This window comes from Colletotrichum graminicola (genome assembly GCF_000149035.1).
Source record: "Colletotrichum graminicola M1.001 genomic scaffold supercont1.34, whole genome shotgun sequence".
In the NCBI taxonomy this organism is placed as follows: Eukaryota; Fungi; Ascomycota; class Sordariomycetes; order Glomerellales; family Glomerellaceae; genus Colletotrichum; species Colletotrichum graminicola.
In genome coordinates this window covers 232,095-254,503 of record NW_007361038.1, presented here as the reverse complement: position 1 = coordinate 254,503, position 22,409 = coordinate 232,095, and the positions used below count along the sequence as shown (strand labels likewise).

General features: G+C 55.9%; 6 protein-coding genes across 6 annotated transcripts; 1 reads left to right on the top strand and 5 right to left on the bottom strand.

The window, feature by feature from the left end:
- Positions 1-1,292: 1,292 nt before the first annotated feature.
- On the bottom strand, positions 1,293-4,375 carry GLRG_07854 (uncharacterized protein; the record flags this gene model as incomplete). The annotated part of the gene is made up of 10 exons (XM_008098539.1): positions 1,293-2,117; positions 2,180-2,358; positions 2,410-2,621; positions 2,672-2,739; positions 2,787-3,181; positions 3,232-3,244; positions 3,305-3,427; positions 3,478-3,997; positions 4,059-4,148; positions 4,206-4,375. 10 exons carry the CDS (start codon positions 4,373-4,375, stop codon positions 1,293-1,295), a joined length of 2,595 nt encoding a protein of 864 aa, XP_008096730.1.
- A 3,709-nt stretch (positions 4,376-8,084) lies between these two features.
- Positions 8,085-9,314, top strand: GLRG_07853 (uncharacterized protein; the record flags this gene model as incomplete). Its single annotated transcript, XM_008098538.1, has 3 exons — positions 8,085-8,087; positions 8,152-8,509; positions 8,998-9,314. The coding sequence occupies 3 exons, from the start codon at positions 8,085-8,087 to the stop codon at positions 9,312-9,314; spliced, it is 678 nt and encodes a 225-aa protein (XP_008096729.1).
- A 404-nt stretch (positions 9,315-9,718) lies between these two features.
- GLRG_07852 (uncharacterized protein) lies at positions 9,719-12,409 on the bottom strand (the record flags this gene model as incomplete). The annotated part of the gene is made up of 3 exons (XM_008098537.1): positions 9,719-11,485; positions 11,537-12,319; positions 12,398-12,409. The coding sequence occupies 3 exons, from the start codon at positions 12,407-12,409 to the stop codon at positions 9,719-9,721; spliced, it is 2,562 nt and encodes an 853-aa protein (XP_008096728.1).
- Positions 12,410-13,595: 1,186 nt separating this feature from the next.
- On the bottom strand, positions 13,596-14,503 carry GLRG_07851 (complex 1 protein; the record flags this gene model as incomplete). The annotated part of the gene is made up of 5 exons (XM_008098536.1): positions 13,596-13,605; positions 13,678-13,727; positions 13,782-13,844; positions 14,045-14,209; positions 14,447-14,503. 5 exons carry the CDS (start codon positions 14,501-14,503, stop codon positions 13,596-13,598), a joined length of 345 nt encoding a protein of 114 aa, XP_008096727.1.
- Positions 14,504-15,420: 917 nt separating this feature from the next.
- On the bottom strand, positions 15,421-17,522 carry GLRG_07850 (Pro-kumamolisin; the record flags this gene model as incomplete). The annotated part of the gene is made up of 3 exons (XM_008098535.1): positions 15,421-15,469; positions 15,529-15,730; positions 15,788-17,522. The coding sequence occupies 3 exons, from the start codon at positions 17,520-17,522 to the stop codon at positions 15,421-15,423; spliced, it is 1,986 nt and encodes a 661-aa protein (XP_008096726.1).
- A 711-nt stretch (positions 17,523-18,233) lies between these two features.
- On the bottom strand, positions 18,234-19,643 carry GLRG_07849 (WD domain-containing protein; the record flags this gene model as incomplete). The annotated part of the gene is made up of 2 exons (XM_008098534.1): positions 18,234-19,232; positions 19,308-19,643. The coding sequence occupies 2 exons, from the start codon at positions 19,641-19,643 to the stop codon at positions 18,234-18,236; spliced, it is 1,335 nt and encodes a 444-aa protein (XP_008096725.1).
- Positions 19,644-22,409: the final 2,766 nt, after the last annotated feature.

Genomic DNA, 22,409 nt, shown 5'->3' with positions numbered 1-22,409 from the left:
AAATCATGTAGAAGGAGTTTCCCTCAGAAGGAACGGGAGTTTGCTATTTCATCTTTCCGATGGGGAAATGAGAACAATGAGAGACGGGAACACGAACAACGTCAATACACACACATTTCGGAGTCGGCCGTGTCCTTTCTTGGGAGAAGCGAGACTGGTCAAGTGATCAGGCTCATCAGGAAAGGAGGAGTCTTAGTCTCTCTCGATCAGGAGACATTTCTCTAGGCCATACTTGGGTGCGATTTCGTCGGGGTGTCCTTTATCGGATCGACGCTTCTGCGCACTGTGGATGGGTCGGAGAAGAACAGGCCTTGCGAAATGGGCCGATCAGGAGAGTGTAGGCGCAGCGAGGGAGAGACGAAAGAAACCAGCAGAGGAAGACAGGCGACGCATATCAAAGCACTGTGACGGGGCCAAGTGGTCTCTTATCCAGCACAGCTTGATGGCCGTAGGAGAGAAAGCGCTTAAATGAAATTCTGCCCCCTTCATCGTGTTAACTGAGTGACTCTTGTGCTTGTCGCCATGCGAGGTTGCCGTGACGCCCAGGCAATTCGCGTGCCCCATGCCCCACCTCCCCAGCCAATACCTCGTTTTGGTCTGATTCACATTGCAGTCTATGACGGCTTTTCATAAATAACTAGTCCGCTGCCCACCCGGTGTTCTGACGGTTCACCGGGGCTTCTCATCAAAATCACAACAATAGGGTTTTGGTCCCCCCCCCCCCCCCTCGAAAAAGGCAAAGAAAGAAAAGGGGGAACAAAACGACTATGCTATGGTATCTCGATCTCTAATAGGAACGCTGGGCTATACAAAACCGAGATGGAAGGAGAAAATAAATTGTGAGAGGTTGAGGGGGTCGGGGGAAGATCCCAGTGGGCATCGCACCCCCTTGAGTCCTGCCAGGGGAAAAAAATCAAAACAAACGAAAGAGTAAGATAAAAGATAAAAAAAAAGATGGTTGACCAACACCCTGCCTGACCTGCCTTGCTTACACCGGTCTTTTGCCTATTTATAAATTCCCGCTCGAGAAAGATGCAGTAGGTGATAGCGTAAATCACCTCGATCCCTTTTTTTCCCCAGCCCTGCCTTGCCTGCCTGCCCCTACCTGATTTTAGTCTCCATCAAGAGCATAAATTTATCTATGAAGAAAAGAGCAGAAAGGAAAATGGAAAATGAAAAACAAGGTGAAACCGCTCTGCTCGTAGAAGCCGCTGAGAAATGTTATACGCCGTCGTCTTCTCCCGTAATAAGAATAAAGCATATGCCTTCCTACCCTGACCGGTAAGATGGAGTTATGACTGCGTGTTAGACCCGAACCACCCGAGACCGGCGGCGCCGTTGCCGGTCCAGCTTGTCGCCTGGACGGGGGCTGTGCCGTCGAACCAGCTCTGCAGCTCGCATTCGAAGCCATCGGTACCTGGGCCGAGGACGATGGACGCGGCCCCCGGCGAGCTGTAGAAGGCGGCCACGGCGGCCGCGGCCGTCGGGTCGTACGGGTTCGTTGACGACGGGGCGCCCATCATGGGTGGGCTCGCCGTGTCGAAAGCGGCGGCCTGCACGAGCATGCCCATGCCGTTGTTCGGGCTGTACGGCGGGGGGGCCTGGGAGTACAGGGGTGGAGAGAAGTGTGTTTGCATCTCGGGGGGTATCTGTTGCATTTGAGGTTGGGGTGTTGGAGCCTGTTGCGGGTGTTGCTGGTGCTGGTGCTGGTGCTGCTGGTGCTGCTGGTGCTGCTGCCGCTGATGTTGGCGGTGGTGCTGGTTTTGTGGATGATACAGTTGCTGGTGCTGCTGTTGGTGGAATTGGTGTTGCTCGTGCGGCTGCTGGTGATGCTGCTGATGGAGAAGTTGTGGCTGCTGGTGCACGTTCGTGAGCGGCGGGAGCGGAAATGGGGCGTTGTTTTGCTGGTGCTGTATGCTCGGCGATGGACTCGGGGGAGGGAGAATATTGGATGCTGTGCCGCTGCTGATGCTGTTATTCCGTAGTGATGGCGGCAGCGGCTTCTTCTCGTCCAAAGGCGTTGCCGGTGGGCCGGGGAGCTGATACTTGGGTGTCTCTGAACGCGGGAGCGGGAAGTTGGAAGACGACGGATGCAACGGGCGGAGCGTGCGGTCATTCTGGAGACGATGGTTAGCAACTCCGGGCACGTTGCGGACATGGGCGAGCTGAGCAGACGTACGCCGTCGGCCATGCTGCCTTCAAGGCTAAAGGCAGCTGCTTTGGGATCGCGGGAGAAACGCTCTAGTGACTCGAGCCAGCGCGAGGCCAAGGGCCAGGTCTGCTTAGACTCGATGAGGATAGACATGCAGCGCTGAAGCATGTTGGGGGCTTGTCTGACGATGGACTTGTCCGAGCAGACTGGGGTTTGTCAGATGAGGTTCCATACTAGTCTGACTATCGGGTTCTTACTGTTCTTGTACTTGACCAGATAGGTGGCGAAGAGGCCACAACTGTAGACGCAGAATGATGCCATCTGTGCCCCGACTCCTTCTTCTGGGGACCGCACGCTGAACTGGGCGTCGACCTGCTCGTATAGTTCCCGTACGTTGCGGAAAAGCTCATCCGACATGCGGGCGAAGAAGTTTCGGCGCCGGGGGTCTTTTTCGTCCGTTTTGATGATGCTGCTTCGGTTAGTTTTCGCCTCGAGTCATGTAACAAGTGGCACACGGACTTATCAAGATATGCTCTTCTCACCACGATGTTGCAGAGCTTCGTAACCATCGTGACTCCCAGGTAAGCCTATGATCGTTAGCCTGCTCCAGTCCAGCCCCGAGCCTCAAACCTACCAAATCTTCGCCAACCGACTTGTGCCCCTTGAGCAGGACCATGCTCCACCTGTGGTCTTGCGGAAGCCGCTGTTCCCAGTTCGTCAACTGTTTCGCCATGATGGCGTACTCGCTCGTCGGGTCCCACGGCTCGGCGCTCTTCATGGTGGCCATTGCCCTACGGGCAATCTTGCCCCAATAGTAGTGTGCCTGCATCAGGGTCGCAAACAGAGACCGGGACGGTTGGTGGATCAGAGACGGATTCTCGCGCGCTGGGGGCGTATCTTCGAGAGCTGCGCGGGAGAGCGGCTCGCGGCCGCAGGCGAAGTCCTCCTCATTGCTAGGAAGCAGCGCCGTTATGTCGTTGGCTGCGAGAGAGACGGGCGACAGAGCGCCGCAGTGAAGGTTGTCTTGGCCTGTAATGCTTGTCAGCAGGAGCCTCGCATATGTGACGCTGGTTACGGACTGTGCAACATCCACTGCGAGTTGTTAGCATGTGCTTTCTTTTCCCTCGTTTCTGGTACCCCTCCCCAGCTTACCAAAGTTCGCCTTGCGGATTCAGCCCTGATAATCATTTCTCTAGTAGGATTTTTCATCTTATAAAACTCTTCACGATGCAGGTGCATCAACACAGCCATTCGAGTAGCAATGCCGATATTGATCTGCCAACAATCAGCCCGGGTTCTGATATTCACCGTCTCAGATAACCTACATAGCTTCGATTCTTCCAACCGCCCCCTTGCTGTGCAAGGCTCAGTAAATAAAAGGCCTGACAGCGCTCCAGGGTAGGTTCCTGGTATAACTCGTTCAAAGCCATGATACTGGCTCGCTCCATGAAGTAGTCCACGGCCTTCATTTCCCCTTGGTACCTCTGGGCCAGCGCTGGCGAGAAGCGGGCAGAGACGCTGAGGATGCCGAGCAGGAGGAACACGCTGACGGAACGGTGGTCTCGCTCTAGCTGCAGTGGGAATAGCTCCTTCGGGATGAAGCCTAGCTGGAAGTAATTCCGCGTGAATATACGCACGGCATCGATGATCTCGGGGAGTGGCGGGAGAAAGTCCCATTCGTCTACGGATTTTCCAAGCCCTGGCAAGGGCAGCCCCTGCGAGACGGACGCAACGGACGCGCTGCGCTTCGCCTTTTCTGCTTCTCGCTTGGCGGTCTTCTCTGCCCTCAAGCGAGGGTGCCGATACTCGCGATCTAGATCCGGCTGGCCGCGTTGAGGGAAGACGCTGCGGTCAATTAGCTTGGAGACTCGGCTGGGAGGATCGATTGGCAGTGTCGGTACGGTACCATTCATTGGCCGGTATGCCGGCTTCCGCGCAAGATTTACATGGTGGTTGTGCCTTGTCGTGCATGCATTTGCTCCTCATGCGACGACATCTGGACCTCGTTTAGCTCGTCGGGTCGTGAATCGCCAGGTGGGTGGATGGAACAAACCTTCTGCAGGCGATCGGAGCTCTCCTCTTAATGGGCGGCTTCGGACCGTTCTGCTGGGTGATGGGATCAAATGCGCCGAGGGAGTCGCTCCTCACGCTTCCGGTGGCGCTCATGCTGGCGTTCATTTCCAGATCCATCATGATCGGTTTGGTGTCTTCATCGTGGTTCATGGTGCATCGGGATGGCTGACTGGGCCCAGCTTCACAGTCTGCCGGCGAGCTCTTGCGTGCTGATGATGCAGGGCAAAAAAAGGGAGAAAAAAACAGAGTCGGCGGGGGAGGGGGCGACGTGGAACTGGTTCTGCCGTCGGTGGGAACGGTAACGGCAGCCTGGGTGTTGGCAGCAGTTTGAGCAGAGTAGACCGATCGCAGTTCCGGGGGCCGGGACACGGCGACGGCGCGTGGGGCGAGGTGGTTGAGGACTATAGATAGGGACGCCGCGTAGTAGACGAGTGCGTCGTTGGTGGAGGGAGTTTCCTTTGATGACTGACCTATAACGAGAGCCCAAAGCGACGGTTAGGCCCCCGTCTTACTGCCGACCTATTGATGCTTGGGATTGGAGTTTATCGGCTGCGGACCCAAGGCGCGCTTTAGTGATCGGCATTCGAGTCTGTCGCGAATTTGATGGCGTCCAACAGACCCCAACTCTAGAAGGTTACGTTGCGTTGCGCCTCGACGGGATTGCTCTAATGAGCAGCAGGGTCAACGGAGTCTGCCGATACACTAGATACGGATCCGGTAGCCGGCAGAGTTTCCAGAGCTGGAAAAGGGTAAAAGGGTAGCTGAGGTTGGGCTGGCACCCACGTGTAATATCGAGGAGGGGTGGGTGCAAAGCTCAAAAGGAGGTGGGCTATGCGTCCCGCTACCTAGTCGATTATTTGCATGAATACATGACAAGTAAGCAAGCACGTAGGTAGGTAGGTTGATACCTTGGTACTGAGGTAACGTACCTTCCTGTGCTTTGAGGCTACCGACCGGTATGTAGCACAGACCAACAGAGTAGTACCTATCTGGGGGTAGTGGCGGAACCGGGGAAGGAGGGGGACGCGGGAGAGAGAGTGGGATGGATGGCATGGGATGGGATGAGAGCCTTGTTGCACGTTCCAAGCCACCAGGAAGCAGTGCGGGCGAGACTACGGCAGTGGGGGATTTTGCTTCCGGAGACGCATCCCATGTTGAGCGAGCGGGAGTTGAGGCGGTCATGGGTTTGGCCTGTTGCCTCGTGTCTGACGCAAGGACTAGCTAGGATGGGGCGTAACAGGCGTAACGATAGTGGGGGAGAGAGAGAAAAGAGAGCAGCGGCTCGGCATCTGCCGCGAGTCAGTTTTAATGAGGCTTGGATTAAGGTCATGCGGACACAACTCTAGTTGGAGCAACCATCGCCGAATCGCACCCTCGATTCCGATTCCGCGGTATAATAAACGTGGCGTCGGTTGGGGGCCATAACCGGGGCGTGAGAGATGACAGGTCCGGGCCCCAAATAGTCGATCAAGATTGTGAACATTGACCAAATAGGCGGCTGTCCTGTTGGCGTTTCTTCATGTTGAATTGTTATGCGCGCAAGGTGGCCGGCGTCACCCCAAAAAATACCCGCAGGCGCCACAGGGTCCTCGTGAGCACCCCCCTGTAGGAATCGTATAGTCACAAGCCAAAACAAATATCCTTTTGGTGGTAGCTGTCGAACCGTTGCGCGTGTCTTGGAATAGAATCGGTCAGGGCTGGCTTGGTCACAAGGCGGTCGCTGCCAATGTCAGATCTGTTGTCTCAGTCTTAGGGAGGCAAGTGTTGTTTTGCCGCCAAGAGGTTGGCCATCTTGGCTTGTGTGGGTCCTGGCGCGGGATCTGTCCGATCCAGCTGGCTGGTTGTGTAACTATGAGACACCAGGGTCACTTAATCAGTAAAGAAAGCTTAGACGCTTAGGAAGACATTATGTAATATAATAGCACAAGGGTCGTCTTTTGCGACCGTTGTGGTGTTGAGTAAGTATTGGGCATGATGCGAATCGTTGTGTACCTGTGGCGACCTTGAGAGGGATCGATCACCTTAGTTAGGTATACCGTATACCGACGCACCTCACCTCAGTCTAAGCTTGATTAAATGTGTTGATCAAATTAACCCGCTCGCTCTTTGATAGCGTCGATGGTGGCGCTGCGCTATGTGGGCAAGTGAGATACGCTAAGCAGCTAGCGACGGGCATGCAAATGATCGGGATCTTGCGTGAGGAGCGTAAACCCGATTCAACTCTGCATCGTGAAAAGGGGAAGAAATAATTGAATAAAACCCAGTTGATCCACCTGCGGACTCGATGCCTTCGTCGCCAAGGAAGATCAATCAAACCTATTTACGAGCATGGCTATATCCTCCACGCACTGTTTATTTTGTGTTCCTTCCTTAGCTTCTTCCTTCCTTCCCTACTCCTTCATTCCCCTACGCCTTCCATCCTCTGCTTTTCCCCTCCTTCTGCGGCATCTCCCGTCCGTTTCCCATCCATTCGCCACTGCCTTTTCTCCTCAAGATGCAACCGGTGTCCGAGCACTAGTTCCATCCCGATCGTAGTTTCCTAAAAGAAAAAGAAAAAAAAAGCAACAGCAATAACAAAGGTTTCAACCCAGATCCCTGTCTGTTGGGATGGCTACTGTCCCACTTAGTCCGCTTCCCGTTGAACCCCTTTTTCAATGCGTCATGGGTGATTGTGGCAGTAACGGCAATCACCGGAGCCCAAGTGATTCCCCTCCGGTTCTCGAGTTGGAATCGTGTCAGTCTTTCTTCATCCACTTCGCATCCTTGTTTGGTGTTAACAGAACCAGAAGCTTCCAGCTTTGCCACACCAAGAGTCTTACGCATAACAAAGGGTACACGTGTACCAATTCGACACCACCCGCCCTTTGTCTGTCTGCCTTTCTGTCATCCCGCTACAATGCAAAAGGTTGAGACATAGTCTCCGCATCCCTCCCTTTCCAACTCAACCGACTACCGGTAGTCGAGATGATAACTAGCGACAATTGCATCATGCAGACCAAAAACCAAATAGCGCATCTGTCCCATTTCTCGGTACTTGGCATTCCCAAGTCTAGGGGCAGTCCATGGCCTCCAAGTCTAGCGTTCCCAGACCTTGGGGTTTGCGTGGCGGTCTGGAAGAGTTAGAAACGCTCTATTCATCACCCAAGTCCCCCACTCGCTCCATTGTAGACAGCGGGGTGGTTCCCTGCTCGCCGTCCGCGTCGCTGTTGGCAACTAGTATAATTAACGCCCGTATCCCTTCATAAAAGGCTAACACCAGCTTGTCTCATCGTCACGTGGGAGAGCTCGACGAACGACGAGACGTAAGTGAGGAGAAGGAAGGCGTTTACATGCCGATTGCCTGGCTCAATACTCATCCATGCGTGGCTCTAGTACGGTTGCCCATCTCAACTGACGTACCCCCCTCCCCCCCCCCCTGGCTGGCCTGACCTAGGCCCACCCAAAGATGTAGATTAATCCAGGATCAATCCATAACCGTAACCCTTACACCCTTCTATCTAGGTAACACTAAAAGAATAAACATATACTATACGCTAAACTAACCACTGACCCTAGCCACTGGCCATAACCACAAACCCTAACCTGTATCTATGAATTTTAGAAGAATTAACTATACCTCACCTGATGTACCCTGCTTCTTAATAGGGTTAGGGTTAGAGTGGGCCTAGGTCAGGTCAGCCAAGGGGGGGGGAGGTACACGGCCCCGCATATAATCATTGTAGAGTGGGGTCAAGTAGCAGTTGTTGCTGTTCTCTAAGCCTGATTGTACATATACATCTAACCGACGGGGCTGCTTAGAAAGGTATAGCCGCAATGGTAGATAGAAGTCCCCCTGGCGTTAGCGCTCTTCGCGTAAGACATGGTCAGCCAGGACAGATACGGACCTGCATCAACATGCTGAACCAACGAGCTGCATCCTGCTCTAGTACGGGGGCCTCGTATCAAACGGCGTTACTGTGCCCAGCCAAGCAGAGCCTTTCCTCGCCCGAGTCAACATCCGGATGTGGATCATTGGCAACGGTGCCTGGAACGGGGCCGGTACAAGGCCCGCAGTAGGGCGCGAAGCTACTCTGCAAAGACCACGATCTCGTCGGGAACGCCGTCGGCCACTTAATGAGCTTCAGTACGGGACCGCCCACACCAAGCTACGTCTGGGGCTTCTGTCCACTGGCGACCACATAGGAACCCATGAGGGCACGCCCTATGTCGACGTCAAATTCGCCCCGGCTGACGGCGATCTCCACCTGAGCCATTCTTCAGGGGGGGACTCGCCGACGCCCACTGGTACTTCGTCAACCGCGGCCTCACCCCCGCTGGGCCAGCTCCCGCGCCCTTTGGTCCCTCAACAATGCGGTCTTTCCCCAACGGTAAGACAGACCTCTACGACAGGCCGCCACCGCCGCGGCTGCTCAGCGACTACCTCCCAGAGAATAATTTCCCGGACGAGGACCTGGCGGATGTTTGACTGAGGTAAACGGCGTCTCCGGCGACGCGGTGAGCAAGTCAGTACGTCCACACCGGGCAGGAACTACCGACCTACAACGGCAACTACCTGAATCAGGAACCCATGACACGATTCCTGAGCCTCTTGTTCCGCGCCAACCTGAGACCATTGCCGCCGACACGCCCGCACCGTTTGGGACCGCCGCGAGAGCGCGACATGTGAACGCCGTTCCAGCTCAACATGACCATGGCACTCACTTCCAGATCTCTGCCATCGGCGCCTTCCTAGAAGGCAAAGAGGTTGGGTCCCTTACCTCCCAGAACTACAGCTCCCGATCCGACGCTGAGTCCCGGCGCCGCCGCCGCCATCGCGTGCCCCGACCGACCGACTGTGTGTCGCGTGCAGACGCACCGCTGCGGCATCTATGCTGTCAGCTTCTACATCGACGCGCTCCTTCCGGACCAGGCGGTCCCGCCAAGGCGAACCTGGTCGTCTCGTCAGCTGGGGGTACTCGGGCCGGCGCGAGCAGTCTCGCCCTCGCCAACAGGCAACCGCTCGGGAACCCCACGAACGGGCGCCGCGTTCGAGTTGAGGTTGGTCCAGTTCCTTGTGTCCGTGGTGCTGTTCAGGCAGGGCGAGAACTAAGATATTGCCCCGTCTGAGTCGGAACACAACTCGGAGTATTCATCTGGGACAGTATCATTCTGGAGTGGTAAGTCCGGGAGGGAGGAGGGATAGGGTGCGTGAACAGAAGTTCCAAATGTGAATTGTATATCTGTACATTGACGGTATAAAACCATAAACATATACGAACAAAAAGTGCGCTCACACACAGGATAGGACCCGCTGTGTGTGACGCAGGATGCAAGTGACCAACCAACGTGAACCAACAAGCCGTCAATGACGGACATTCCATGCGCGGGATCATACATCCTATAGTATTCCATACACGTGCACTCTAATAGACTCCATGCGCTTTCAAGCACTGACAACCCCAAACACCGTCGTACCAGTATGGCCATCGATAAAGGCCCCAGAGGCTGCCCTAGCTAGGCGTCAGCCGCGGCGGGCGCGGGTGCATCGGCCGTCGTCTGTTCATTCTTCTTCTCCGCCTCGTCATCGGGCACCGTGCTTGCGGGAGCCTCGGCCGTTGACGCCGGGTCTGCGGCCTCGGTCGGCGCGGGAGCGGAAACAGGTCCGGGTTCGGGAGTTGTTGCAATGGGTGCGTCTGTGGCCTGCCCCGTCGGCTCCTCCTTTGGTTCCAACATCGGCTCGTCATTAGGCTTCTCCGGCTCGATTGCCGGGACCTCGGGCAGCGGCACGGGGTTCGCGATTTCAGGCAGCTCAGCCGGTTCCGGATGCGGAGCCGCGGGGGGCTCGGGACGCGGAGACTTGCCCATCTCCGCTTGGCGGTCCAGCTCCGTCTCCAAGCCGGCGAGCAGATCCGGGCCATCGTCCTCGGGCATCACGGGGGCTGCAACAAGCGACGGCTGGTTCATCTCAGGCTCGGCGGTGGGGATTTCTATCGGGGCTTGCGCTGGGGCGTCGGTTGGCGCCTCAGCCGCGGTCTCGACCGCGGTCTCGACCGCAGAGTCAACCAGAGCCTCGACAGGCGCTTCAACCGGAACATCGGGGAGTGTTGCCGGCGCGTCAATAGCCATCTCAGCTGATGTTTCGACGGGAATTTCCACTGGGATTTCGGGCGGAACATCGGCCGGCTCCACCACAGAGGGCTCAATGGGAGCTGGCGGCTCTAACAGGGAGGCTGCGGGTGACTTTGGAGAAACTTTCGCCGGCGACTTAATCGCCTCTGCAGGTTCTCCAGGCGCGAGTGGCATATCCTCGACTATCGGAGCGATGGGCTCCGGCTCGGGCGCTGGGGCAGGGGGCTCTTCGGCGCTCGCTGGTGGAGCCGGAGAAGAGGCCGCCTTCTTTTCCGTAACATCATCAACAGCAGGTGCTGGTGGTTCATCGGCGGGCGCGGCCTCCGAGGTCGTGATGACCTCTGGAATCTCGGGAACGTCAGCAGCATTAGATGCGTCAGAGGCCTCCGGAACATCCAGGACCATGGCGTCTTGAGATGCCTGATTCGAGGCCACCGTCTGATCTCCGCTTTCAAGCCTAACACCTGATGCCTCGGTCTCGGCTGTGGTTGCCAACGAGAAGGTGGATCTAGTCTCTGCCATTGGCGACACAATGTCCCCGACTTTGTCGGCGGGAGGCAGGGATGATACACCTTGAGCATCTTCTGTTGCGGTATCGATAGAAGGGAGCTTGTCGGGCACAGCGGTGTTCAATGGTTCGGTGGGGGCTCCTGTGACGGTTTCGGAACCATCGGTCATGGGCACATCTGCTTTGACATCTGCTTGTGCATCTTCCTGCTGAGGCTCGCTCCGAGACTCGGCCTGTGGCTCAATTTTCGGAGCCAAGGCCTCTGAGATGAGAGAGAATTCCAGTGATGGCTCTGTCGGGGAAGGCACAACGACATTTTTGAGAGGGCTGCCCTTGGGCGACGAATTCACCAAATGCATAGCCGGAAGAGGGGGGAGACTGATAGGGTTTGCGGGAGGCGCGGCCCGCTTCGGTACGGGGGATTCGGGGTCGGCCAGCTCGGTCGTGGCGTCAGCTGTTGGCGTGGGCACGGCAGGAGAGACATCGGTCATCTCTTGGTCTTGACTGTCGGTGTTGTCGCCGTCGCGCTGCTCGTCATCGCCATCATCATCGCCTTCGTCGCCGTCATCATCGCCCTCGTCGTCGTCGTTGTCGGCCATCTCGCTGTCGGGATTGTTCGAGTCCTCACCATCCTGCTTGACGGGCTATGATCCAATCAGTCACGACATTCGGAAATGCAGGTACTGTCAACTCACTGTCTCTGCGCCTTCAGCTCCCTCCACCTTGGGGGCAACGGGGGCTACGTCCACTGGACCCACAGCACCCGGTGCTCCAGGTGCCGGCGCAGGCAAAGGCAGGACCTTCTTCTTGCGCCCGCGGCCCGGACCGGGCTTGTTCTTCTTCTTGGGTGGCGGCGGCCGTCGCACGCGCTGGGGAGCCACTTGCATAGGGTCAACAGCTGCGACCGGCACGACCGTCGTCGAGATGATCTCCCCCTCAACCGCCTGGCCCTCCTGCAGCGTGATCTCCTGCGTGTACGGGTTGCCAGCGGCGTCTACCCTCCGCACTGTGGCCTTGGTCACAGTCGCTCCGGGCATGTGACTGCTGACTGTCTTGGACGAGATCGTGACGGTGCCTTTCCTCCGCTTCGCCAGGTGAGAGACGGAAGAGCCCTCCGAGTTGCGGTTGATCTGCTTCCACACCTTGATCTGGAAGCCCTTGGTGCTGGCATCGTCCTCCTTCTTCTCCGGCTTCTCTGTCAGTGCGTCTGCGTCGGTCTCCTCCTCCTCGACGGGCGCAGGTCTCTTGTAGAGGGCGCCCGACCTCGCCGCGCGCAGTAAATCTTGACTATGTTGGGGTAGGAGGCCCACGTCTTTCGGCATGCCCCACGGGAGCTCGACATCCCAGATGCCGTTCTTTTGTGTCGTTTCAACGGGCGCGGGGGGCTCAACATTCACCCACTCGTGGCGCCATTGGCGCACAGGAAGGCCTTCGAAGTCGTCGTGTTCAGCATATCCGCTGCGGTTCGCGCGTCGAGTCTGTCCACGTTAGACTCTACTGCCTTGCGTCGCAATTCACAGCACAGGCGCGCAATGATTGTTCAAGAGGGAACTTACACCTGGCGCCATGTTTCTTTTTCTAAAAACAACAACTAGTAGTCACGATATCCAAAGGTAGCCAAAAAATCGAGGTCGTCGCGAGAATGCGCGACGAGGGTCAAGTGGACTTGGCAAATCCGAGCTTGGAAGCGGTCGTCACAAGAGCCAAGAAAGTCTGCCTCGACTCGGGAGAGTCACGGTGAAAACGATGTAATCAGCCACGTCAATTGAGTGGAAGCAGTGCGGCGCGCGCGGGTGCTCTAGAGTGTTTCAACGATGGACACGCTCAGCTGCAGCCAGAATGCCTGGATTTGGCTCCACTAGGAGACCTAGCCTTGTCGCGAACTCTAAGCGCGCCGACGTCACGGGACTAGTCACATGACCATGACATTAACGAGTTCCGGTAAGGCCTCGGTCTGCCTTGGTAAGCTAGTTCTTCAGTTGATACGTCTTCTGCTGAGTATGTACAGCTTATGAGTCTTGATACTTTCCTTCCCAAGATACTAGTTTACCAATAAAGGCTGCCACGGATTTCCTAGTTTGAGCAACCTACAGCGGCGCTTCTGGATTCTCTACATCAGAAAAACAGAAGACGCTTGCCTATATCATAAACATATGTACAGATAACCCAGCGTTTTGGTACTGTACTGGCAGATGCTGGAGATCCCCAATTAATTATCCGACATAAGGTCTTTGTCCTATCCACCAATCGCGTCTTCCAGCCGCATCTTTCCCGCATCTCGCCAGCTCCTTGAGGGCTCTGTGTTTGTTGCGAAGCCATCAAAGAAAAAGGGGGGGGTAATCCAGTTCTCGTAACACTACTTAACCAGCCTCGAAAGCTTCTCAGCCATCCCGTCACCGTCATCACGCGGCCATGTATCTTGGCGCAACTCACAACAAGGCCCAACACCCATAGAAAACTCCATTACTATATTTAGAAGTCGCAACTCGCCGGTCAAATAAATGAGAAACTCCTGGAGTGGAGGCTTTTTATGTTTTGAGAATCTTGCTCTTTTCTCCCTGTCTCTCGTCGTCAGACAGACCCAACGTCTGCCCATCACTCCTTCTTCGGTTTCGCCTAGCATGATTGTGGTGTGTACATTCCTCCCCTTGTGCCTCGTCTTCTCCGCAGCATGATATAATACAACGTCCAACTCTCGGTTCCACTCGGCGCGCATAGAGACGACACCTCCGACGGCATTTTTCGGTTCCCTCTCTAGTCCCAGCTGCGTCTACCGTCAGTGTGTATGCTCGAGGTGATGGAAGGTGTCCCCCGGGAGGGATTCGAGAAGACGTACCCCTGATCCTTTTGTCTGACAATATCGCCCTTGTTTCCCTTTTGCTTGCCCTGCTCTCAACCATCAGCATCGCTTCCTGCATCAATTCCCGGAGCATTACTTACCGCGGCACCGCCCTCGACCACTAACCGGTCAAACTGGAAGAACTGGCTGACAACCGTTTGTCTCTGCGTTGTGCGAACGTTAGCCCCCAGACTCGCCCCCCATACACACGCACTCTTTGTTTCTCTCGCATTCCGACAGCACCCTCCCACCCTTCTATGCTCCGCTCGCCACTCCCGTCCTTCTCCTCTCTGCGAAGCTCCCCCTACACCCAAGATCGGAGGGGGGGGGGGGGGGGGGGGAGGATAAGGAGGAAGATACCAACCTTCACGACCTGGAGCTCCTTCAGCCCCTGCTGGATCAGCTCCTGCACCCGCCGGGGGTCCTCGACGTTCTGGTTCTCGCGGAAGGCGTCCCTCGTCCGGCGCTTGGCGTACTCGCGGAAGTTGTAGGCCGCAAACTGGTCGCCCGACTTCAGGAGCTGGCGGTACTGCGCACAGGTTTACTCGTCAGCAATCTAATCGTCCCCTCTCTTTACATCTCTCTTGCGTTTTTCTTTTCTCTTCTTTTCTTCCCAGACTGTTCATTTGCCTGTATCGGCAGCTTTGCGACGGCGTGGAGAACGGGGGAGAGAGAAGAACACAACAACAAAAAAAAAGGAACCCGTGCATCATGCATGGGCGGGATCCGGGAGTGAAAGGCGCCACGAAATTTTGCCCAGACGTACCAGAGACCGCACCTGCTGCGGCGCATCGCCCTTGAGAGCTTGTATCGCCGTCGCCATCGTGCGCACTGGGGTTTGATGTAATCCGTTCGACTGCTCGCGAGGTAGTGGGGTGTTGTTTGCCGCTTTCAATGGGTCGGGGATGGAGATGGGGGTTGGGTGGTGAGTGAATCGGGTTGCTTTTGGTGGTTGAGTAATGAAGAACACAGCTGGGAATAATTTCTAGAGGGATCGGAGACGGCGATGATGCAAACACTGTCCCTCTCTACCACCTAGCTACCTACCTACTACCTAGCGTGTGTCTCCCCCAAAACTCATACCTCTCTCGGCGTTTAGTGGAGCGGACGGTGCTCGGCATTTTACTAATCCGCCACCACGACGGGGTGTCACCCGGAGCAGCCCGACCCCCGAACCTCTGGTTTTTGTCACCTTGGAGTGTTTTTTTTTCTTCTCTTTTTTCCCCCCTTTCGAGGAGGGCGGATTCTTGGATGGATATACCACTCGCATCGCCAGTGTTACGAAGAGACTTGACAATTGAGGCCCCAAGAAATTAGACAAAGCCAAACTAGATATACAGATAAATGCCTCCACATAAGACCAAAACGAAACAAAAGAAAATAAGAACCGACCTTGGCTTCGGAGATATCGGACGTGCATTACTCAATCAAGGTCTGCGTTCACGCGTCCTATGCAGAATGGCACGAAAGAGGGGGTAACAGCCTGGTCTCTGGGTAATTTTATGTACCGAATTTCAAGGTTGCAACGCGTCTTCATGTTTTAGGTACTTCTATTGATGCTTAATTATCTACAAATGTCATCCCTTGTTATAATATCGAGGCTCCGCACCTGGCAGACCTCCGCGATTGAGCCAAGGGCCAACGCCACATGCTACGTTATGTATGCTGCCCTCCAATTATGTATGTGGTGGATATATGTTCATGTGCCGAATGCCGCGGGATGTGGCGAGTATCCGGTCATCAAGGCAAGCTCAGGAACAATTTCTCCATCTCGGGATAATTGGGTGTGCTGGGGGACCGGTATTAGTGTCCTAGTAATGCAATCATTGGGAGCCGGAGGCCACTTACCCCAAGCCCGTAACGGGATCCCAGCCTGCTACTGCAGAAAACCCTTGGGTGCCGCAGCCCGGGTTGTTGCCGTTGGTCACGTCGTTGAGAATCTCCGGGTGCGCGTAGAGCGTTGGGTTGATGAAGCCGACCGGCTGCTTGCCTGCGGCGATGCGCTTCTCGTTGATCAGGTTGATAATGCTGGCGGCGACAGGTGCAGATGCTATTGCGGGTGTCAATGGCCATCTCCCGTGTGCGAGGAGTGGGTCAGGAAACTTACCAGAGGTGCCAAAAGATAAGGTAAATTTGCCGTCGACGGCCGTCACGTAGTTGGCGCCATTGGCCGAGATATCCGGGAAGCCGCGAACGGTCCTGGAGTTGTTGAATCGGTCCGCGCCGTACGGCGGCGCGTTCTGGCTATAATAGTCCTCCATCGTCTTCTTCTGGTAGTCCGGGAGGGGGAAAACGTTGGAAAAGCCTCCGCCGGAGAAGATGACCTTCTCGCACGCGCTCTCTGGAGTGTGAACTGTAGAACCCTCCAGAATCTGCGTGGCGCCAACGGACGTGACCCATGGGCAGCCTCCGGGGAACGAAGGGTTGAAGATGCCGGACTTGCCGTCGTTGTAGGCGCCCGTCACGCTGTCAATGCATTGCTGACCGTTGCCTGCAACACCTGAGTCGCCAGACGAGTACAGGACTGTAATGCCCTGGAGCCCGAGTTTCATGTACTCGGCACACTGGCGCTCGACGTACTTGTGGCCGAGATCTGCCTCATTGAAACCGTAGCTGGTGGAGATGACGTTCGTTGGCGAGGCCGATCCGCAGATTTGTGTGCCGTACTGTCCGTCGATGTTGGGGTCCTTGGAATCGCCTCCCTCAAACGTGCAGTAGCTTCCGTCAATGGCGTCGAGGAAGTTATTGAAGCTGGCACCTTGGTTCAGGTCTCCGACCTGGTAGAGCGTCGCCTGCTGGGGAAAGATCATGGCCATGGCGAACTCTAGGTCCAGCGCAGACTCTCCGTTGAAGTCGAAGCTCTGGTTCTGGGTCTGCACCACGGCATTGCCTATCAGGGTGACGATAGGACTTGTGCCCTTGAGGCGGGGCTCGAACTCGTCAAAGTACAGGTCCAAGTCCGACTGCAGAAAGGCCTGCGGCGTGTATTCGACGATGCCGAGAGTATTGTTGGACGCCTTCAGGTCGCCCGGAGGCGTAGCGTAGAGCGCGCGTAAGCAGGCCGGAGTTATCATGGTATCGCACTGGGCGAGATCCATGAGGGCGTTCGTGACGGATGCGCCCTGCTTTGGCCCGAAGCTGCTATCGGGAGAACCCTGGATGGCGGCAGACTTGCCGTCGCCATGAATGCCCAGCCCCTCAAAGACCTGCCTCTTGTTGTAGCGCTTCTTCAGCTCTTGGACTTGGTGTTCTTGGAGCTCGTGCTTGTTGTTTTTCCTTTGCTGGCCGACGCGTTGGTCGAAGTGTACCGACGGAGTGATCATGTCGATATGCTCGACCAGGTGCTCCGGAACGTGATACTTTTCGCAGGCAACGTGCCTATGTCCTTGCTCGTGCTTGTAGGCGTAGTACTCGGTCTTCAAGAGCCGTTCGACCTCGCCGACAGTGCCGTTGAATTGAACCCAGTTACGTCCTTTTGAGAGCCCAATGCGGCTTCTCTTGATGCCCTCGCTCTCTAGCCACTCCATGACGAGAGCAATGGCCTCCTGGCTCGGGGCGAACGTGTTGACGATGTCCTCATGGGTCCAGTGCTTCCCGTAGTTGGGAGAGTCCGGGTGCGCTACATCGTTCATGAATTCATTTGCACGGTGAAGATTCGACTGGGTGAGACCAATGCGAACTGGCAGCCTGGCCATTGCGTGCAATCTGTGGCTCTTGACCCATTCTCTTCTCGACGGGTGCCTTTCCTCGTGCACGACGTGCTTGTGCGACCGTGTCACCGGGTTTGCAAAGGTTACCGCCGCAAGGGCGGTGAACAAAGTGGCCACGGCGCTTAGCTTCATCGTGTCTTCTCCTTTTCGTTGGCTTGGTCGAATTTCTTCCTCACTCTCACATCGAGTTGTTCCCAAGCCAAAGGAAGCGAGCGACAGGCCTGGCTATTTGATCATGTTCTACTGGCTATCGTTCAGTCATGAAGGGGCCCATTGGTGCGACTATGAGCTCCGTACATGACGAATGCGAAACCGCTTTCGATACCATCCCGCGGGCTGGTTGTCCGGGGGTGGGGAATCCAAAACGAACATTTGGGTGAACCACAGCCTGAGCGCAGGGAATCCCCTGCGGCAAAGAAAGGAGCGCATCTTACGGTTGCATTTTGAAGGGTCCGGACGAGGTGCCCACGACACGTTCTATAAGGCTCGCCTCGAAGCCATGTCAGAGAATATCTGTAGGCCGATAGCCGAAGGCTAAGCTTTGGGCGCGCCTCCAAACAATCTTGGCATACAAGGGCTGACCGACCGTCTTGGGATCCTTGGCGTTTGTCAAGCAAAGCGATTCGAGGCTGTTTCGTGCCACCCATGCGAGACGGACGATCAGGCGGTCACATTTTTTTGTCCGAGTAATTAAAAGATGTAATATATGAGGGTTCTGACGACAGTCGGCAAATGAATCGAGAGGCGAGAAGAAAGCGAAGAAGAAGAAAACAATGTTTGAATAAGGTCAATTGAAGGCTCGAGCCGCCGTCTGGAATTTTGGTTGCATGAGATGAAACGCTTTCAGGTATGTGACGGTTTGGCTTCGACACATGGCTGCATGGCCAGCTTCTGCAGCATCCTTTGCTCATTGATTATCTCCCACAACTCGTCAGTCTGCCTTTGTGTCCTGTCGTCGTCGTCGTCGTCGTCCGTGATAGCTGGGGGCTGGGCGTCTTCGAATGCGACAATAGCGGAGTCCAACAGATCGCTCGGCAAACCGAACCTATCGAGCATCGTCCCGAACCTCGTCTCTTGTCCGAGGCTCGTGTTTATTTGAGACGTGAATGCGTACTGCCGCTCAGCCTGGGTGGGCTTGATGACTGCAGTAGGTTTTGTGGACCGGGGCGCTCGGAGCAATGGCGGAAAGACCAGATTTGTTACGGAAGCATTGAGGTCCGTCAACTCTGTAGGATGGCCGCACTCGGTCAATTGCCATTGTAGGATCTTGCCTTTGGTGTGGCCGGACAAAACCGCGGTGCCTTCATAGTTCAATGCTAAACATAAGGCCGGGCCTGCATCTTCATCAGCGGCGCCAATTGGTGAGCTAACCTGAACGACGGTCGACGACGATTCAGCGCTGCTTGGGCCAATCAGTGGCTTGTCCCCGAGCAGCTCTACGAGGTAGAGGGACTTGTCCTCGGATGAAACGAAGAGGGCGCGAGCGCAGGGATCCATGGAAATGCAGAGCGGAGCCGTCGGGAACAACAAGGTGCGCAGGACTTGGCCCGTCTGGTAGTTCCAGATGATGCATGTCTTGTCTTTGCTGGACGAGGCGCAGATGCTGGTTTCGGGATTGACACTGGGGCTGACGGCGAGCGAGGTGACGGCAGCCCGGTGGTTGGAGAGGGTGCGGTCCGGCTCGGGGTCGATGGAGGCGTTCAGCTCCAAGAGACGGGACAACGTCCAGACGTGGATGTTGGAATCTTCGGAGCCGGTGAGGATGTGGTGAGGCGTGACGGCCAGGCACGAAACGGCCTGGACATGGCACGGGGGTGTGATTAGCTGGCGACCAGTGCAGGTCTGTTTGTTTCGTTAGCGACTGGCGTTTCTTGGTTTCCCTATGGCCTTCCAGGGAGGAGGGCGCTGTTCGCTTACCTCCCACAAGATGAGTCTGCCTTCAGAGGTACCCAACGCCAAGACATCGCCGATCAGTGCCAAGCTGCGGATGCGCTCAGGGAAGGTGACCGTTGTTTCTTGGATGCCGCGCGACCTCGTGTAAACATGGACCTGGGACTTTTCGTGCTGGGCGGCGAAGACGTGCGAGTCACTAACAGCCAGGCAGTTGGCCGGGGTTGCGCTTCTCTTGAGCGTCGACTTGACGGTGTAGCTGGGGCTGAGAGTGTGGGCGTAGATGCCGACATCCTTGGAGACGGCTGTATTTGCCTTGATGGGCGGGCCGCAGATGGACGAGTAGAAGTCCTCGGACAACATAGTGTGTAGCGAGTAGACGATGCAGGACGCTCCGGAACGCGGTTCGGGCCGGACAGTCGCGTTCCTACTCAGACGGTGCTACGACGGCTGTCCTAGAGCCGTTCCAACCCCGGATGCTCGGGTAAAAGGCACGCAGGGGATGTGTCAGGAGGATGAGCGGACGAATCGCGACAAGATGTGCGAGGGGCCACGAGGTGGACAAGACGGGTTAGTTGCCCTTAGAATTGACTCAATGCCACAAGATGTTTCTTGGTTAGTGCGACGGTGATCGGTCTAGCTGGCTCGCCTGAATCTTCGAGGCCACGTTTGGGGTTTGATGCCAAAGTCGTGTCTCCCGCTTTCTCTCTTTTTCTCTCTGGCAATGGGCCGAAAAAGTGAGAGAGGTTGGACGAGGAGTGCAGGCAGGCAATGGTGTGCGTGCGGATGCCCGACGGTGGTTGCTTATTCGAGTTTGTTGGGGAGACGCCGACGTTCTCGTGGCTTCAATATAGCAGATGCGGACCTTCGAGCAACGACGGCTACCAGGCAATGAGCGTGAAGGCTTGAAGGCGTTTATTTGGTGAGATGAGGCAGTGAGGCTTGCATGTCACAGCTAGCGACGATGGAAAAAATTCCCTTATCGATAAGTGAACGGAGCGAGCGGGTCGCCGCCACGGGACACTGGAGTTCGGGGGGGGAAGGAGCGCCCCACGATGCCGGATGGGACCTTTCCTCTTGTGTCGGCGTGCATTAGTGTAGGTACATACACTAGTTAGGCATCTGGTTATGTACCTAGATAGGTAAGTGCCTGCGCTACGTGGGTAAGTACCTACATACCTCACTGTCTGCTTAGGTAAGTACATTGGGATACGCACATCGCCTAGGTAGATTCCTACTTACCCATCTTACAACACACACACAGTGCTGTTAGCCACCCGAGCTGAGCGCCTGCTCGCTGTGGCATCTCTCCCGCACCAGTCGCGGAGGCTCCCTTACAGCGGTCAAGCAGCTAGGTATCTCAAGGACGCTCTACCTCACCGCCCTGGCCGCGCTAACAGGCCGTCCCAAGCGGAGGACTTGACTTGCCTTGGAACGGCGCTGCTGCACCTGCTAAAGTCTCAGCTCCTCCCTCCCCTTGGATGCAACGTCCACTTTCAGACTCGCATAGTCAACATCCAATCAATCAATCCAACGGCGCCTTCATCAACAGCTTTCGAATACACTGTCTACACTACGGATACGTACACTCCAATCACTGCCATCGCCAACTCTCTCTGCCGTGTTTTCCAGAAAGACGTGTCTTGTCTGCTGCCGCATTAGCCCACGCCACCAGATGCACCGATATGCCTCGTCAACACTCACCGCCCGTTCGACCTCTTCCTCCTCCTCCAACAACTATTCCTTCTGCTATCTTTTGGACCTTTGCCTCCAACATCGTACTACACGTACGTTATCTAGCCAGCTGTGGGGCAACACACCTCAAGATGGCGCTTGTCTTACGTCCTCGAGCACGCTTTCCTTTCGGCCTCCTCTATTAATGTTTGTATCATGTCGCCGCCAAAGACGAGCCCTTTTCTCTTCGTTTTACCCTTGATGCTAAGATCGCCAGCTACCATGCCATCATATGTGCTAAGGTAGCAGCTTCGGGGGTGGCCACACGTGTAGTGTGCATAATACGGGATGATTACTGTCACATCTCACCTGCAGCTCGCCTCGCCAACCAAGGGCCCACGGCCTTCCTCGTCTTGCCAAATGCGGGCAAACTCTACTGTGTGTTTTTTTTTTTTCTTTTCTTCCCAGCTGCTCACCTTGTGGCCCATGTGCTTGTCCTTGTGGTCACGATTCAATATGCTGGCCACCACGACGTTATTGCTTAATCGATGATATGCACCGCGCCTCTTTCAAACATCCGAGACAAGACGTGGGTAAGTCTGTCACTCCCCGCTGTCGACGAGACGCACAGATGGCTGACGAGAGCGCCAAACCAATACAGGCCATGAGGCCCGTCAACACCGCCTCTCCGTCGCGAGTGTCCCGGTATCGACGACGCGCAGTCACGGGCAACATCACGTCGAGCAATCCCTCTTTGGGTCTTCAATTTCGCCAAAACACGGTTTGCTGAACTGCATAGCCCTGGTAAACGCAGGGGGCATTCCCTGCTCATTGCCGCCGGCCCCCCTGGCCTTGTGGTAGCCGTCAAACCGTCGTCGCATTTGTCTGGTCCAGTAAGGCCTCGCTCGCCTCTATAATACATACCTGTAGTACGAACACTCCGCACAACAGAAGCCCCCCCCCCCCCCCCCGCCCCTGTCTGGTCAAGAGCCGTTGAAAGCAGCAGGCAATTCTTTCGGATGCGCCGATAGTTTTGCGTCATGGCGCGGACACATAGAGCTGCATCTGATGGGGCGTGATGTAGCACGCACTTCAATCTCATACTGCTATTACTGACACTATTCTCAAGGAGAGACGAATGCGTAGGCTGGTTGGCCGGCAGCCGGTCGGTCAATTAAGCGATCGGTTGAGGATCCAGGGTGGGCGGAGAAAGAGAGTCACGCCGACATTTGGATTGGCGATTTGCGCAAACTCTCTCCCAGACATACAAACAAGCGACGTACTCACGTAGTACTCTGTTCTGTTTTCGTACACTTATACCAAGTGCGGTTGTCCGCTCGGAATACTCCCGGTTCTACCGAGTATGAAGTACGGTGCGCCCACGCATTACACGCCACGGGGCCACCCAGATCGCCATCTCAGGCATGCTGCCAGGGTTGCGTCCCCTCTCACCAT